General features: G+C 37.4%; 2 protein-coding genes across 4 annotated transcripts in view; one reads left to right on the top strand and one right to left on the bottom strand.

Annotated features, from left to right (window-relative positions):
* BMP2K (BMP2 inducible kinase) overlaps positions 1–15224 on the top strand; it is a 64322-nt gene that overhangs the window by 34195 nt on the left and 14903 nt on the right. For all 3 annotated transcript variants that reach the window (XM_035323672.1, XM_035323673.1, XM_035323675.1), the window contains 6 exons: positions 1291–1451; positions 3494–3672; positions 4686–4781; positions 5394–5581; positions 7502–7659; positions 11870–11983. In XM_035323672.1, the coding sequence (XP_035179563.1) occupies positions 1291–1451; positions 3494–3672; positions 4686–4781; positions 5394–5581; positions 7502–7659; positions 11870–11983 (896 nt within the window). The remainder of the gene's footprint in view (positions 1–1290; positions 1452–3493; positions 3673–4685; positions 4782–5393; positions 5582–7501; positions 7660–11869; positions 11984–15224) is intronic.
* PAQR3 (progestin and adipoQ receptor family member 3) overlaps positions 7693–15224 on the bottom strand; it is a 29137-nt gene continuing 21605 nt past the window's right edge. The window contains exon 7 of the mRNA XM_035323678.1: positions 7693–8066. The gene's annotated coding sequence lies outside the window, so the exon portion shown is untranslated. The remainder of the gene's footprint in view (positions 8067–15224) is intronic.

Here is a 15224-nt window from a genome sequence, read left to right as displayed (position 1 = left end):
GGGGGAGGGGAGTGTGAGAATAATATGGTACAATTAAACTGTTCTGTGGAGTGTTATTTAGATGTACAATCTCATTCAGTGTTGGAAGGTAACTTGCCTTGTATACAAAAATTCAGATTTCTATACCAAAACATTGCCTTGTTTGTACTTTTAAGTAAAAACAGAAACAAAACATTTAGTGTTTATTCATGCTTTTTAATTCTTCAGTGGTATATGCTGTTTGCTTAATACTAAAACTGTAGGAATTCCTTACACTTTTATTCCTTGTTAATGAAGTTTTTCAAGTTCTGAACATACAGATGTGTGGCTTAATTACGTAGATGTTCAGCTATAATTATCAGCAACTTCAATAGAGTATCATGGATGAGAAGCAAACGAATGGGCTCATTTAAGCCATGTTTTGAGCTGTGTAGATATGTGTGTTGTTTTAAGGTAATGATTGTTTTTGCTAGCTCTACTGTCAGTTGGTAACATGCAGTGGCGGGCTAGCATGGAATACTGATGGCATAATGTTTTTAACTCTGACTGCTAGATGCTAGTAGGAAAACTCATAGTTCTTCCTAAGTCACCTGTTTCTGACAGCTTAAGTTACAGAAGGTTAAGGCAGATAGATGTCTTAATATAATATGGTAGGAACTAATATGAGGTGTTAGATACTGGAGCTCAGCTGGTGAATTAGCATTTTTAAGCAGTTTGACAATTTTAAGAAATGCTTATACTGTAACCTGACAGTGAGATTAAACTCCAAAGTCCTTTTTTGAGCATCTTCTTTACCTTGGGGGAATATTATACAGCTCTGAAGTACTGTAGGGTAGACTAAAATATTTGAGAAGTTTGAGTGATACAACTACTAGAGGTTAAACCTCTTTTGAAAGTAGAAATGAATTGACTTAACAGATAAGATTTTTCTTAATCTTATTTCCTGTATATATGAACAGTAATCGTATCTCTAGTCACTGGATTGCTGCCTCGAGCTTTGCAGATAATTTTTAATTACTACTGTGAACTAAAGAAAGCTTGCACAGAGAAATTTAATCAAGTTCTTTGGTCTCCTTGGGAATAATCCTGTTGCATGGCTCCTTCTTAAGGTGTTGTGCAGCAGTGCTATCTTCTATGGCTGCAGTGGGTGGTGAGAGGAATTGTAAAAACAAATTTTAAGCTATTTAGATGCAGTTCATAAGTACAGTACCACATGATTGACATGCAATTGAACTATAAAGAGAAAGGTATCTAATTTGAAGAAGCAGCAATCATTTTAATGAAGTTTCTTCTGTGGAAATCTTGTTTCAGAATAACAGATACCGTTGGACCAACGGAAACCTCAATTGCACCGCGACAGAGACCAAAGGCCAATTCAAGCACTGCCACTTCCAGTGTTCTGACGATCCAGAGCTCAGCAACTCCAGTCAAAGTACAAGTTCCTGGTGCATTTGGTAATCGTGGGCAAAAAGGTATCTTACTCAAGTCTTAAGGACTGACTGAAACAAATGAAGAATTGAGTTTGTTTCCCTCCTTAAACTAGTAAGGATAAGCTTTGGAATTTAATTTTACTTCCTTTTTTTGTCAAAAAAAAAAAAAAAATCTTCATCCCTTCTGGATGACTCTAAATGTGCAAGTGGTAAGTTTGAATAGGTGCCACAAAAACTAAATGCAAATAGGTAAGAAGTCAAGGTATTTTTTTTCCCAATGTATATAACACTGATTTTATTTAGACAAACTTTCCCGCTGCAGACTGTGGGATACAAGTTCATGCTCAGTTTTGACTTCCAATTAGTTCAGTGCAAGCACTGAACTCTTTTTGGTAATCAGATACAGGTTTTGTTCTCTTAGGAAAATTGCATTTCCTGTGCCTCAGTAAGTTACGATACAGTAATAAAATGGAGGGGATATTGGTAGGCTGGCACCATGTAAAAACTTGACTCTCTTCTAATGGTTGACCAGAGCATTTCACATTGTACTGCTGGTGCAACAGAGAGGCAACAGAGCTGTAATTACGATAAAATCATGTGGCATTTTCAATAAATCCTTTCGGAGGATCTTTACCTCATTCAAAGAGAGTTAGGGCTGTACTAATCACTGAAATAGTCTTAATTTGAGTACTTTCCTAATTGCACTCTGTGATCTTATGTGTTTTTGCACTGTAGTACACGTTTTGACTGCTAAGTTGTTGTGGTTTATCCTGGCAGGCAGCTAACCACCACACAGCCTTTTGCTCCACCTCCATCGCTGCATTGGGATGGGGAGAAGAGAGTTAAAAACTCATGGGTTGAGATAAAAACAGTTTAATAGGACAGGAAAGGAAAATAATAATAGTAATCATAATGATAAAAGAATATACAAAGTACGTGATGCACAGCACAATTGCTCACCACCGGTGCCCAGCAGCCCCTCCAGTTTGATTGTTCAGCTCAATACCATATGGTATGGAATATCCCCTTGGCCAGTTTGGGTCAGCTGTCCTGGTTCTGTCCCCTCACAGCTCCTACTGCACCCCCAGCCTCCTCACTGGCAGGGTAGTATGAGAAGCTGAAAAGTCCTTTGCTTAGTGTAAGCACTGCTCTGTAACAGCTACAAACATTGGTGTGTAGTCAGCATTATTCTCATCCTAGTCCAAAGCGCAGCACCATACAAGCTACCAGGAAGAAAGCTAACTCTATCCCAGGACATAAATACCAGGACATAAGTGAACCAGAGTTATACGTTGCTGGCACTCCACTACTTGTCAGTGGTGCTCCTCCAAAGACAAGATATTGCCCTGTTGTTGATTTAGCCTTATCAAGCAAAGATGGGACTGATGGAAGAGTAGCTTCAGGGATGGTACTGGGAAAGCTTCCAATCAAAAGGTCACTGGCAATGTTGGCATCCCAGGTGTAAGCAACTTCTACTAGATAGGATCCAAAGAACATACAACTTAGAAAGCTTTTCCTGATGTGACAAGTATTAGATGATTACTGTGCACTTTAGAAGATAAATAAAGCATGCAAGATGAATTGATTTGTGTTAGTAACTGCTTAATTAAAAGGCAGCAAAAATAATTGAATTGTGAACCTCATACAATGATCTGTTTAAGTAATACAAAATGCGACCCAACAGCTAGTTTAAAAATAAAAAAAGAACAACAAGGTTTTAAGGGGCACCAGTCTGTATTTAAACAATTACCATGTGAAGCTGATGTTTGGGTATTTTGTGTACTTTGCTTTAAGGCATATAAAATGCAAAAGGCTTTATTGCATTCTCTCAAGAATTAATTTATCAAATTGTCTTAAGAATATAGAGTGTAAAGGTATGTCTCAGTTTTGAGTCAGAAGAGATAAGTGTGGTTTGAGTTGTTAGAAGAAAAAATGAATTGCTTAATATACAAACTGTACTGCTGGTCAAACTAGGAAGGGAACTGTTTCACTTTAAAATGTTAATGAAGAGGTCAACTGCCATGGCAACTCTCTAGTTAAATTTCAGAAATCGGTATGTTAATAGTGTTGTCTTAATATTACAGGAACCCCAAGACCTGGAAATGGGCAAGAAATCTTGCTGTCCCAAGGGACCACTCAGCATCATCCTCAGCAGAACAGAGTTCTCCAGCAGCTGCAGCAGGGGGACTGGAGACTACAGCAGTTGCACCATTTACATCACCAGCAGCAGCACCCTTCAATTCAGGAGGCTTACGTTCAGCAGGTACAAGTCAAATGTGTTACCAATCTTGCTAAAAGAGCAGCATGTTATTGTCTGTTAGTAGCATTTTTAATTGTGCTCTAGTTAAATGCTTTGGCTGTTATGACCTGGCTTCTTTCTGCTAGGATAAAGAAAGGGACTGTAGCTCCTGCCCCTTCTTTTTTTAGCTTTGCACATTTGTCTTTTGCATAGGCATTGTAATGCTTATCCTGGAAAGCTGAGTTCTTAGTGCTGTCTCGCTTTTGTTGCTTCACCCAGAAACCCTGCTTGCTTAGAATCAACACTGTGTGGCCCAAATTAAGGTTTCATGTATGCATGAACATGCTTGAAAGAAATATTAGGAGTGTAGATGATGCTGTGCTTGTGGTAGATGGTATGTTTCTGGTGTGTAGACCATCTAAGTACCGTTGTAGCTGTTTTCTCTTTCTCTTGGTCAATGAAGAGCTTCCTTTTTGTAGTTATGTCAACCAATATTTTTCATGGATACTAAATATCCTAATGCTGTCCACCTTGCTTACTGGCAAGTACGGTTGTTTAACTTACACAGCATAAATACTCCTAAGAAGAACCAAACAGCATCTACATCAGATGAGAAGTTTCAGAGTCTGTCCAAGATGCTTGCTAGTCCATTTTTTTTTCTTGTTGAATCATGTTATTATTAAAAAGCACAGCCGAATTGCTTTTCAAAGAGATACAGTACTCCTGAAAATTACAGAAGTTGGGGTGTTAAATGGCTTGCCTTAGAAAAGGCAGTGCAAAATATGTATTTTGTAATTTTTTGTTAATCAGGCTGGTGTTGGCTGGGGGAAAAAAATGGAAAAGCCTCGAATCACAGAGTCATTAAAATGTATTGACAGAGTTATAAGCTGATTCCTGGCCGTGTGGTGTCTTAACTGAAGAACTCTGTTGAGACACAGAGATGATACTTTAATCAATTCTTCTTCAAAATATCTGTATATTCTAAATGTGGGGATTGTGATTTCCTAATGATATGTTATTGTTCTTTCCAAATACAGTATCAACAAGCAGTGCATCAGCAGATGGTTCAACAGCAGCTGTTGATGCAGTCTGTGTACCAGCAGCAACCTTCCCAGTCTCAGTATCCTGCTATGGTATGTCAAGAATGGAATGTAGATGGTACAATCTTCAAATACATGTTCAGTTTATAAGTTTGTTGTGAAGTTCCAGCAACACAAGTTTACGAGTGCTCTTTTAAATACTTCAAAAAATGTGTTGGCTATTATTGCTGCTTCAAGTAGCGAAGTCTTTAGTTACTTTCTCAGTGGTTTCATGGGAATGTAAATGATGTATGCTCTTTGTGATGCAGCTACAGCATGGTGTAAATTTAGACATATAAAAAGTATTCATAAAGCAAAAAAGCTAACTGGCATAAGTTCGTTTTCAGAAGTCAAAAGAAATTGTTGTGAAACTGATTCTTTATTTGTAAGAACATGGTATGTCGAAAACTAATTTAGTGCATATATGTAATTTTCAATAAATATAAAAAAGCTAAGCAATATGTTGGAAGAGGACGAAATCACAAGGCAATTCTTTTTGACCTACTTAGTGGACAGACTGGTTTCTTGCTTCTGGTGAAGCTACCAGCCTTTTCTGGAGTTTAGTAGATGTTGGTGCATTTGGCTGTGAGGCCAGTATTATTAGTTAGCAAAAATCTTCACATTGTCTTATGAGAATTTTAGTAACATGGTGATTGTCTTATTTAGGTGCAGCAATATCAGCAGGCTATTATACAGCAGCAGATGCTTGCTCAGCAGCAGCAGCGGTCACAACAGCCGCAATCTCCTGAATTTATCACTTCTCCACAAGACTTCTCACCAGCCTTAATCTCCTACCCTGCATCACTTCCAGTGCACGCTGGAATGGTGGCAGATTCTCCCTATGCTGCAAACAGGCAAGTATTCTGACCCAAGGACTACTAATTGCTTATGTTGCTGACTGTAATGAGCACTACTACCCTTCTGCACAAATTGCTTGTTTCGGTAGTAAAGAATTGCTAAAATGAATTGCTTAGTGGTAATAGATATTTGGGGCACTGTAGGGGAGGAGACAGGGGCACTCAACTCATCAATAGATGAGCATGGTAGAACTTTAATTTAAGACCTTGTCCTCTGTTTTTTCTTGTCTATGGGCTTTTCCCAGGAAACAGACTGCTGACCGCCTTGCTTTGGGTGTTCATAGCATATATTTAATGAGGCAGTGGGCATTTGAAACTTATCTCAAACTCTAATTTTACGATTCCCAGTTCTTCAATCCAGTTTGGAGGATACTGCTTTAAAATAGGCTTTATAGTTGAGATTGATTTGGTAGAGGTTCCAACTCTTCTGTCTGTTGATCATTGGTCTTTGTTCTGTGATGGAATATATCACTGAGAAGGTCCCTTTGAAGGTGCCTGTGGATTTACCCTTGTTTAATAAAGTATAATGAAAAATGACTTTGTCATGAATTCTCACTGGAAGCAGTATGTGGAAATAAAGTAATAACAACAAGTTTTTTCTTAACTTAAAGAAAAATCACACACTTGCCTAGTTTCACTGATGTTCTGAGCTAGGTTTGTGTTTGTGTGTGTAGACACGCATGCACATGTAGTTGCCTACTATTACTGCATTTGAAATAGAAGCCTTTTGCACTTAATGGTAACCCTGCAGTCTGTAGTGCAGTCTTTGTTGATACAGGTTTTCAGTTAATATTGAGAGCTGCATGTTTCACCTGCTGCTGTCATTTTTAGTCTCTTCTAGCTGTGTGTTGAAATAGTAAAAGGCAAAATATTTTCCTGCTGGGTTGATACACTATATTGTTTGGCTTCATCACACCAATTAGGTAGTATAATCCCTAGCAAAGAGTATTTGCCTGTGCTTTTGTGCCCAGATCTGCCACTTAACACCTGTTCTTTGGTCAAGCCTATGGACAGAGTAAATGGTACTCTTATGTGTGTATGGCTAAAGATTTATGGCTGCTATTAAGCTTCAAATCAATTACTAGAGAGTTAGCAACAATTTGCATTGTTTAAGGGTGATCTCTTAACCATAAATATGACTGCTTATCTTACAGGAAGGGGTGATTTATTTTCTCTTGACGTACTACGTATATTGCATTGCATTGTAATGTATTATGTGTTGCCCTTCTCTCAGTAGAAAGAACAAGCAGTCCTGTAGGAAGGCAGCACGTGAACTGAGAGGAGGGAGCCCTTTGCCCTTCTTCTTGCCTTGCAGAGATGGTTGCTCGTGGAGCTTGGCTGCATGTGTGGCCTGCAGAGCCTGTCTAGGCATAGATGGAGAACCATTTAAGAGGCAGTAACTTGCTATTTGATTGCTTTTCTAGTTCAATTCAGACAACTGGAGAAGTGGTAGATTTAATTTGCCAAAACTTGCTTGAAAGGGAAAACGCATCTGATCAAATGTTTTCTAGTATCCTAGCAAATAAGGAGAGTAGATAAAAACTGTGAATATACCTGATGGGCTGTTTTCTTCTTTTTTCTTAAGAAAACAAGACAGTCTGCTATGACAGTATAGGAATGGACAAGGTGAAACAGTTTTTGGTCTTGCAGATCATTCTGACAAAAGGTTCTGTGCTTTTGTTACAATTAATAAATTGAGAATGTACAAGGTTTGCATACAGAAATGATGCAGTCAAACCACATGTTCTAAATGATTCATTTTATCTTTAATTAGCTTTCAGATATATTTCAGATAAGCCATTAATGCATGTGTGTTATTGTATATAATAATTTGACATAATGAAGTATATAATCCATTTTCACCCAGATAGACAATCCTATAACATTACTTTTTGTTTCTATGAACTGACTTTACAGGTCAGGTATTCCTGATGCTGAGGCAATTACCAGTTACCCAAAGCAGAGCATCAATAACCCACCTGATATGTCAGGCTGGAACCCATTTGGAGAGGACAATTTTTCCAAGTTGACAGAGGAGGAGCTGCTGGACAGAGAATTTGACCTGCTAAGATCAAGTAAGGGACGCTTGAAGGCTTATTTTGCTTCAGATTAAATAAGGGCTCCATAGTTGCTCAGCAGTGTCATCACCTGTCTTATCGAAGGGCCGTGTGGTCTGTGTACAGGAAATTCTTTCTGAGCATTTGAGGGCAGAGTTGGGCCTGTCTTCTTTCATTTCTCTTTTTGAAAATGTGTGCAATAGGAGCTCACTGTCTATAACTGGTATTTACTGGCTGAAATACTGCAGAAATGGCTATATTTTAGCTCTTAAGCACTGCTTACATCACCTTGATTGTCAAAAAGCTCTGAACAGCAGAGGTATGTTGTCAGAACAGTTTGGCTGCTTGCTTCATTCCTCTTCAGCTTTTTTTCTTGCACACGAGAGCAGAAGATTCTGTGGGTCTGATATGTCCTTTGAAAATGCCTGAAAGAAAAATGATCTATTACATTATGTTAATGTTTTGTAATGTCCTTTTTGATGAGTGGCTACATGTAAGGGCTGCTTTATTGTTCTGATATGGCAATAGTTGAATAAACTTTTTTCTCTTGAAGTCAGCTATCTCAATGGTTTTTACTTGGAATTACTTGCCTTTTTTTTAATTACTTAACACGTGTTCATTAGATGCTCTTCCTAAAACTAGTTTTGTCAAGATCAGATTTATTTGCAAGACTTGTAAGATGTGACAATGTCAAAAACCAAAACATACATATATACTCTCATCAAGTCCATTGCAATTAAAAAGATAGTAAAGTGGAATTTCAGGTAATTGGAAAAAAATGGTACTTTCAGTTGAGTCTTTTTCTTCTTGGATTTCTGGATGCTTAATGTAGCTGAATGAGATGTGCACGTTACACATTCATCCTGAAGGAGCGGCATTGGTATGATTTGTGTCAGTCTTCAGGGGTAGCTGATGGTTTCCACTTGTTGATCTGTGTTGATCTCATAAGACTCCTATTTTTGAGATGCAGATGTAGCCTTATATGTGTTCTGCAGTAAAACACCCATTCTTGCTATCATTTTGAGGAAATGGATAACATACTAGCTGGAGAGTAAACATTCTTTGCAAGTCTATGTTTGTAATTTGAAATTATTTTTCAAAGTAGTAGAATTGAATATGTTAGGCTTGCTCATTCCAAATAAAGCCTTAGAAGACTTTGAAGTGATGAACCCTTGAATCCGAAGTAGGTTAGCTTGAATCAAAAGGTCAGCATAACGTTACCTATTTCCAGAATCTTTATCTGACTGATGGGTTACTGACCATAGTTAAGTTAAATTTTATGAATTTGGTTTGGCTAAGCCATGTGTTTTGAACAAATTTAAATAGAGAGAAATATATTAACCAAGGTTATATTTGAAGTGGCTTTACAGAAAAGCTGGAAGATGCTGTATAAGAAATTGTTTGCATGATATAGCTGAATAGGCTGCTTATAGTAAGCTGGGAAAATATCAACTGTTGGATGACATGAAGCAAAATAACCAAATTTGACTATTCTGTTTTACACAGTGTGATTGTTTACAAATTTTAATGGAAGTCTATAATAATAAAGATTATTCAAGTCCATGGCTTTAAGAATGGGATGTTTACTTTTCCTTGTAGGCTCTCATAAGCTTCCTATAAGGCTGTTCAATGAGGAAGCTTTATGACAGTCTTGGACACCTATGCTATGTGTATTTCATTCTGTACACTTCATTGTTAGGCCTTCTGACGTTGTACTTAAGTTGGGTTATGAGAATTTGATACAGAACCATACAAACACAAAGCAGAGGGTGGCTAAGATAGTCATAAAACTGTCCAGAGGTCCCGGCTATCACTGCTTGCGTCCTGACATTCGCAGCTGGCTCACCAACATGAGAGCGTGACAGTGCAGTCCTGTTGTAACTCCTTTCCATGTGCCAAAATGCTGAAGTGGATATGAACTGTTAGACTGTATTTGTAGAAGAAGGAATAACTTGGAACTAAATGCTGCTAACGGCTGCCATTAAATATGTAGAAGATAGGACAGTTAACTGCTACTTTAATTCCGTTATCCAATGTTTGTACTATGTGCTAAAATGCTATAAACACTTTAAAGAATAGATCTAATTTAGGCATATTTTTGGCTCTTCCTTTACCTCTGAGCGACAATAAATCAATGCACATGAGCACGATATGATAATACACCATATACTTTCAAATGCTCTATGAGGAAAGTAAACATAACAGCATAGGTATGCTCAGTAATAACCAATACTAGGGTTTTTCAGTCACTGGAATACAGAAAATGTCAAAAATTATTATTCTTGACTTGACCAATAGTACACTAGGTGGCAGGCTTGTTTATACGTAATGAGCTGGAGATTGTTTTAGGGCTTCTGGCTTGATTTCAGTTAGAGGTTAAGTGGAGCTGGTGGTGGTGGTGTTAGTTCTAATCTGTGTGTTTGTGTGTACATAGATACATAGTAAAAGATTTCAAGGTCCTTTTAAATTTTTTTGGTATTACAGGAGTTGTGCCAAAGATCTTATTAGCTTCCCTTGCAGTGTTACTGCTTCTGCAAAATATTCTGAATATTGTCTACTTGTACTAGCTCAAATTTACCTGGAATAATGACAAATTGGGAGATTTGTTGTACAATTAAAAATTGTGGCTATAAAACTAACTGTGTAATACTTTCTGGAATTTTCTCAAATGTGTCTTAAGGATCAATGCTCAATTCTCTTTAGATTTAGGTTATCTCTTATGAGAGAAAGTTGATGTTTTAATGCCAAGTAATTGTGTTCACTTTCTGAGTTTACTGTGAATCATTTTGCCATCTGGATGAAGGAGAATCGAAGATTCGGGTTTGGTAAAGAAATTGTTTTATTTTCTGTTACTAAATCCACTGGCTGTCCTGTCCTGTAGAACTCTTGTACAGTGTTGCATAAGTCTGTTTTTTGGTTGTGTTACGTAGTGCTGAGTATGGCATTCAGAATGCTAATCCTTTCTTTCCGTGTGCAAAAGCCTGGTTTGTATTGTTGAGCTGATGCATTATACATGAATTTAAAATATTTTTGAATTTGTTTCTCATGCCAATAATACAGGAATATATACGGCCCTTATCAGAGGATCAAGATGTCACTATTTTTGTCAGGCTACCTTTGCTATTTGATTTTTAGTATTTATAATAGGTTAATGTTTGGTGTACTTAGTGGTGGGTATTGCTCTGGTGATTCATTTCTTTCTCTTCACAAAGGGAGCTAGCTCCTAGAGCAGAATACTTTGCTTAGACTTGGTGAAGATTTCCATAGTAAAAAGATGATTGTTGCTATATGAAGTAATAAGAGTTGCGTGAAGATTTCTGAACTGAGTGCTTATTGTGGAGCACTTTGTACTCAAAAGATGGGGTTTGTGGTCTCTGTGTACACTGTTCATCTGGTTTTGGGACTGTTACTGAAGAAGCTCCTGTAATCACTTGATGCTCTGTGGAACTGGGAGCTATGGGCAGTCAGCTTTCTCACCAGGAACAAATATTTCAGTATGCTTCACACTGCACAAAGATTGTTGTTAGTCCCAAAACCATCTCAGTACTTTAGCAAAGACCCCTGTGGATGCAAAGCCCATGCTCTGGGCCTGTGCAGGATGTGTAGTCTGAAGGAACCGAGGAGCTGTAGTACTTAGCAGGTTTTCTTTGTGCAGATGCGCTTCTGGTACTTGAGACAGTCCCCAGAGAGATGACTTGTGAATAGTTTTGGGCCTGTCACTCAGATGGAAACAGCTGTATGTCTTGTTCATGGGATAAATAACTTGTGAAGGGTCAGCTGTGGTACCTGATCATAGCTCTCTCATATCTGCAGTCTCAGCTGCATTTGGGTAATGATTCTGGTGTAAAAGCCTGAAAAGTACAGAGGAGTAGTTGTTTGTATTACTGAGCACATAGGCTGCATATAATGTGTAAAAGATATCCTCATTTGGTCAGTAAATATATGCTTCTGGTTAGGCAGAGGTATTATTAAAAGAAAAAAAACAAAGCAAACCAAAAACCAAACAAAAACAAACAAAAGTTTGTGCAAGTGAATTTTCCTGAATGGTTCAAGAAGTATGAATTTAAGATGTGGAAAATCTTTAAAACATAAAACAAAAAGTAAAAATCAAGTATATAGCTCCCTCACCCTGAAGAGTAGATATCTTTATGTTGGCATAACACCTGCCATTTTTATTTTATTTTATTTTATTTTATTTTTTGTTCTGTTTCATTTTTATTTTTTACAGACAGGCTGGTGGACAGGAGAGCATCTTCAGATAAGAATGTGGAGCTACATTCTGCTCCACAGAAAAATCCTCCCGAAGATCCCTTTGGTTCTGTTCCTTTCATTTCTCACCCAGGCAAGTTACAACTGTAACATACCTACCTCATGTATATATGTCTACTTATATCTGTATCTGTTGAGTGTGTGTGTCCAGTTACATGACCAAAGAAAGATAAAAGACATTGGCTGCTTCATTACAGTTGATTGTTTTTAACAGTTTTTTTTAAGTAGATTACCTCTAAGTTAAAACAAACAAACAAACAAAAAAACCTCTGCATCCAATTCCTGGTACTTGAACAATGTACAGACGCTGTAGTCTTGGCAGTGAAAGTATATGGGACAACTGCAGTATGAATCTCATGTAGAACCAGTAGTTCTGCTGAAAGCAAATTACTTGCTATAACCAGATTTTGATACTTTCCTATAGCCTACTTCTAAATAATTCTGTTTCGTTAGTTTAGTTTTCCAGCCAAGTTAAGAATGTATGCTTTTGCTGCACTGAATTGAATAGTTTTTGGAGAAAGTTTGATCAAAACAAGGGAAATACCATCCTGTCATATGTAAATTTGGAGGGGGTGGGATTCGCTTTGTTTTAGTTGATTTTTTTTTTAACTTGGAAGTAAAAATAACATTGTATGTGACCATTGACTGTGAAAGTAAAACTATATAATCCTGCAACTTAATGTTTTAACATTTTTCTGATCAGTACTTGAACCATGATTTTGATAACTGAGGCAAAGTAAAACCTATGTGAGAACTAATGGTCAGAAGAGTTTCAGCTGCTTATGGAGCCACTTAAACACTTCCCTATGTTTTGTTGAGACTGCTTGTGTTGGGATAAAGGTGCCTTAATATAACTATTGTTACCTGTTTTTATCTAATTTCAAAAGCGTAAAGTGCCTTAAAATAAATCACTTCAGGGTCAACCTGAGTTAGCAGCCGTGTTTACTTTTGCTTTCACCTTGCATTCCTAAAGATCATCTGCTAGGGTTTAATGCTCACAAATGCTCTTGCACTATACATGGTAAAGAGTTAACAGGGTAATGCTCCTGTATTGTAGAAGGCAATTTGTTGGGGGGATAAAACACGAAGTCTCTGTATTGGTGTCTGCTCCTGTTGTCAGAAAGATTTAATTCTTAATTCAGGAACAATTAATTCTATTAAGTCTATTGCTGTTTTCTTAGTTTCTCTTTATTCTGCTCACTCAGTGAGGACAAGGTTGTTTTGTGTCATCTTGTTGTTAGAGTGCAGTATTTTAATACAATGTGAAAGCAATTCTGAAGTGAAGAAGAATTTGCTCTGCCAATAGTTGTCAGTTTGGAAGCATTTACCCTACAGTATTCATGAAAGAGGTTGGTTTGTTTTATGGGTGAGCCTAAATTCACATGCCAAATAAACAATAATAGTTACCTTTAACTTTCAATGGCAACTATCAGGTGCTTGCTCTTCCACATGTTGATAACCATACGTATAGGTGTTACTTTTATTTATTTTCTCACCCTAGGCTTTTGAAATCTAATTGTTGCTGTTCTAAAGGTACTTACAATGCAGCTTAGACTTCAATAAATGGCGTTGATATGTTATGTCATGTAAATTTGCCTTGGTTAAATTCAATCTGAGCTTTAATTCTTGACATGCAAAACAATACAAAAGTTCAGTCATGGACTAAAAACGCACTGCTTGAGAAATCTGGAGTTGGTTTGGAACTAATATATATGATTGTTACGAACAAACAAAAGGGAACAAAAAAATCTTTGTTTTTCAATAGCTTTTTTCTACTGGCTCAGAGCTGGGATTTAAGCTAGAGTACATAGCTTGATTTCAAGGAAGGTGTTATTAACTCAGTGTTAATAGTGAATTATGCGTAGCCAACAAATGTGATCTGATACGTGTATAAATCTGAAAATATATTCTACAAACTAAATTGTAGAATTCCACACAGAATTGTTCTTGGAAGTGTCTTTAAAGCATGTATCATAAGCCAGCTAAGAAAAGAAGAATGTTGCCTTAGATATATTTTCTTTCTAGGTGGGGGTTTTCTAGAAAAGAAATGACAAGCAACCTTATTTATATGTTCTCTTGTTCTTACCATTGCTGTAAAATGTTATTTTTCTGTCTTTTCTGTTTCATTATAAGAGATTTAACTGAGAGAATCTTCATGAGTAACTCATTCAGGGAATCAGAGGGAAGGTGACTGAATAGGAAGTGAAACGTGGTTAATATCTCAAACACAATTCCAACATTTGGGGAAGAAGCTGGCTTTATCTGTTTAGAGAAAAAGTTTCACTTATTTATAATGTGTCTACAGTGCAAATAAGGAGTGTTTTATCACTATTCACCCAGATTTGACTACTGACTTTCGACTTTTTGATCCATGACAAGATGAAATGTTAACGTTATCAGTACGGGTTATTTAAAATTAAAAACAAAGGAAAAATTTGACTTATTTAAGCAGCGAGAGTTGCTATTGAGGATGTGTTCTATTCTATTAATCTTTGGGTTGGAATTGTGGTCTGTTTCTGCTTTTTCTTCTTGTTGTTGTTGTGACATGGGTCTCAGGTTCATATAAGTTACTGTATGTGGACTGTAGCTGGGTAGAGTGACCCACACAATTTTTTGTGTTTTGGAAGTTTACAGGTTTTCTGAAAGAAGTATTTGACTAAATCTCTATTATTTGCTATGAGATAGCTGCAAAGAAGCCAAAGGTTATGTATCATCTTTTGACTTAACAACTTAATATGAGGTGCTGGTATTCCAGCCAAGTGCTATCATCTATGTGTGTCTGGGAAGGTGATGCAAGGCTAATGGTGGTACAGAGGCTAAAATGTTAAAACTTTGATCACCTCACCTGGAAAAGACTGTGCAGCTTTATGAGTGGTGAGTTCCTGGGATTTTTCCTGGGGAGCTGAGTGGACTTAAGGCCGCTGCTGCTGCAAGAATCACCGGGAAGGAGAACCTGGAAGTGGATGGTCTCACGCTGCTTGTCTGTCAGAGCTCCTCTGCTTATTCTTCTCAGGTGGGAATGGACAGGCAGCAACAGCACACACGTCACTTGGCAGGCTATGCAGAGGACAGATACTGAAATTAGCCAAAACATGTTGCATTCCTTCCATTGTGGCTGATAAGAAAATGGTGTAGAAGCACTTAGTGTTATCCACACTTGGTTTCTGTCCCATTAAAAGTGTTTTTGGAAGTACCACATGTAAACTTGTTGTACACTCTATTCCTCAGTGAAATTACTTAGAACTTGAGGTGAATGGAGTAGAAAATGTTGAGAAGGAATTCCACCACTCAGTCTGATAGAAACAAAACAAACA

The sequence above is a fragment of the Oxyura jamaicensis genome, chromosome 4 (assembly GCF_011077185.1).
Source record: "Oxyura jamaicensis isolate SHBP4307 breed ruddy duck chromosome 4, BPBGC_Ojam_1.0, whole genome shotgun sequence".
Classification (NCBI taxonomy): domain Eukaryota; kingdom Metazoa; phylum Chordata; class Aves; order Anseriformes; family Anatidae; genus Oxyura; species Oxyura jamaicensis.
The sequence above is the reverse complement of the archived record's forward strand: the minus strand, read 5'-3'. Positions and strand labels throughout refer to the sequence as shown.